Source organism: Octopus sinensis, linkage group LG2, assembly GCF_006345805.1.
Source record: "Octopus sinensis linkage group LG2, ASM634580v1, whole genome shotgun sequence".
Classification (NCBI taxonomy): Eukaryota; Metazoa; Mollusca; class Cephalopoda; order Octopoda; family Octopodidae; genus Octopus; species Octopus sinensis.
In genome coordinates this window covers 13,993,543-13,995,089 of record NC_042998.1, presented here as the reverse complement: position 1 = coordinate 13,995,089, position 1,547 = coordinate 13,993,543, and the positions used below count along the sequence as shown (strand labels likewise).

Sequence of the window (1,547 nt, the reverse complement as noted above, 5' to 3'; positions counted from 1 at the left end):
TATATATATATATATATATATATATATATATATATATATATATATATATATATATATATATATATATATATATATATATATTATATATATATATATATATATATATATATGTGTGTGTGTGTGTGTATATTTATATATATATCGCTATATTGGTGGTCCTGCTACACATCGGTGGAAGAGGTTAAGTGGTGATAATCGGAATGGCCATAATAAGAAGCGATGAAGAGCAAGGAAATAAACAGGTTGTTTATGCTTGTCGGTGGCTTTTCTGTGTAGCAGCGACGGTCTATTCTATTCTGTTGTACTCTTTCGCCACAACTGTCTCTCACTCTTTCTTTTTTTATTTCTTCACCCCCCCCCTGAAAGAACAGGGAAGACAACAGCAGTAGCAGCAACATAACTCAGGACACACCTCCACATACACTTTTTTTTGTTTCTTTTTTCCTTTTTTGTTTTTTTTTGTTCTTTTATTTTTAACAGCAGCCACTCGACTTCCGCTCTGCCGCTCTCATCTTCCGCGACCATCACGTCTTCCTGTTGTTTGTTCCTCTTTTGTTTTGACAATTACTGTCAGCTTTTTCAATCATACATTTGCTGAGGTCTAAAAAGAGTTCTTCAGTTCCTTTGTTCAGCTTGGCAGAAGTATGGAAATGTTTGGCACCCACAGACTCTGCATAACTTCCTGCATCGGACACAGACACATGCCGTTCTTTTTCTAAGTCTATTTTATTACCGGCAATATACAAACAGATGTCATTCCCTAGCATTTTGCGAAGTTCTTCACCCAGTTTTTAACCTTTTGGAACGAGTCTATGTCAGTGATATCGTATACCAATATAGCGCCATTGCTGTCTCTGTAATATATGGGTCCTAGAACATGGAATCTCTCTTGACCAGCAGTGTCCCAAAGAGATAAATTCACTCGTTAGCCACCAATGTTGATTTTTTTATTTAGACAAGAAGCCTGTAATGTCGAGAAGTGTTTGTCGTTAAATTTGTTCTCAACGTAACGAAGAATCAAAGAGGTTTTGCCCACACAACCCTCGCCTAACAACACAATCTTGAAAGAATAGTTATGAGACGCACTTCCATGGCCTCCAACAAGGCCACTGTTGGCCATGGTGCCTCCTCAATGGGAGAACTGTACGCCTTAGGAATACGTAGATATATTATTTGTATGTTGTGTGGGTGCGTGTATGTAATAGTGAAATATCGTGAAATATTCGGACAAGTGTGCGTGACTGGTGGCTTGTATCTTTAACCTGGAGTGTGTGGGTATGTATTGATATTATATATATTTATATATTTTGCTTGGGTATTTTGTCTGGTGGTGTTGTATATGGGCGTGTGGGCTTAGAGAAGGACGTGTTTGTGTTCAGAATGCGTAAGCCATGAATGGATGAAATAAAAACATCGGTGGAAGAGGTTAAGTGGTGATAATCCGAATGTCCATAATAAGAAGCGATGAAGACCAAGGAAATAAAAAGGTTGTTTATGCTTGTCGGTGGCTTTTCTGTGTAGCAGCGACGGTCTGGAGAGATGTTACT

At 37.9% G+C, this 1,547-nt stretch overlaps 1 protein-coding gene across 1 annotated transcript; it reads right to left on the bottom strand.

Moving 5' to 3' along the window:
* Positions 1-335: 335 nt before the first annotated feature.
* Positions 336-1,214, bottom strand: LOC115232407 (ras-related protein Rab-21-like). Its single transcript, XM_029802263.2, is given in 2 exon segments — positions 336-781; positions 784-1,214. Coding segments are annotated over 2 exon segments (594 nt in total). The 5' UTR covers positions 1,121-1,214; the 3' UTR covers positions 336-524.
* Between the last annotated feature and the right edge of the window lie 333 nt (positions 1,215-1,547).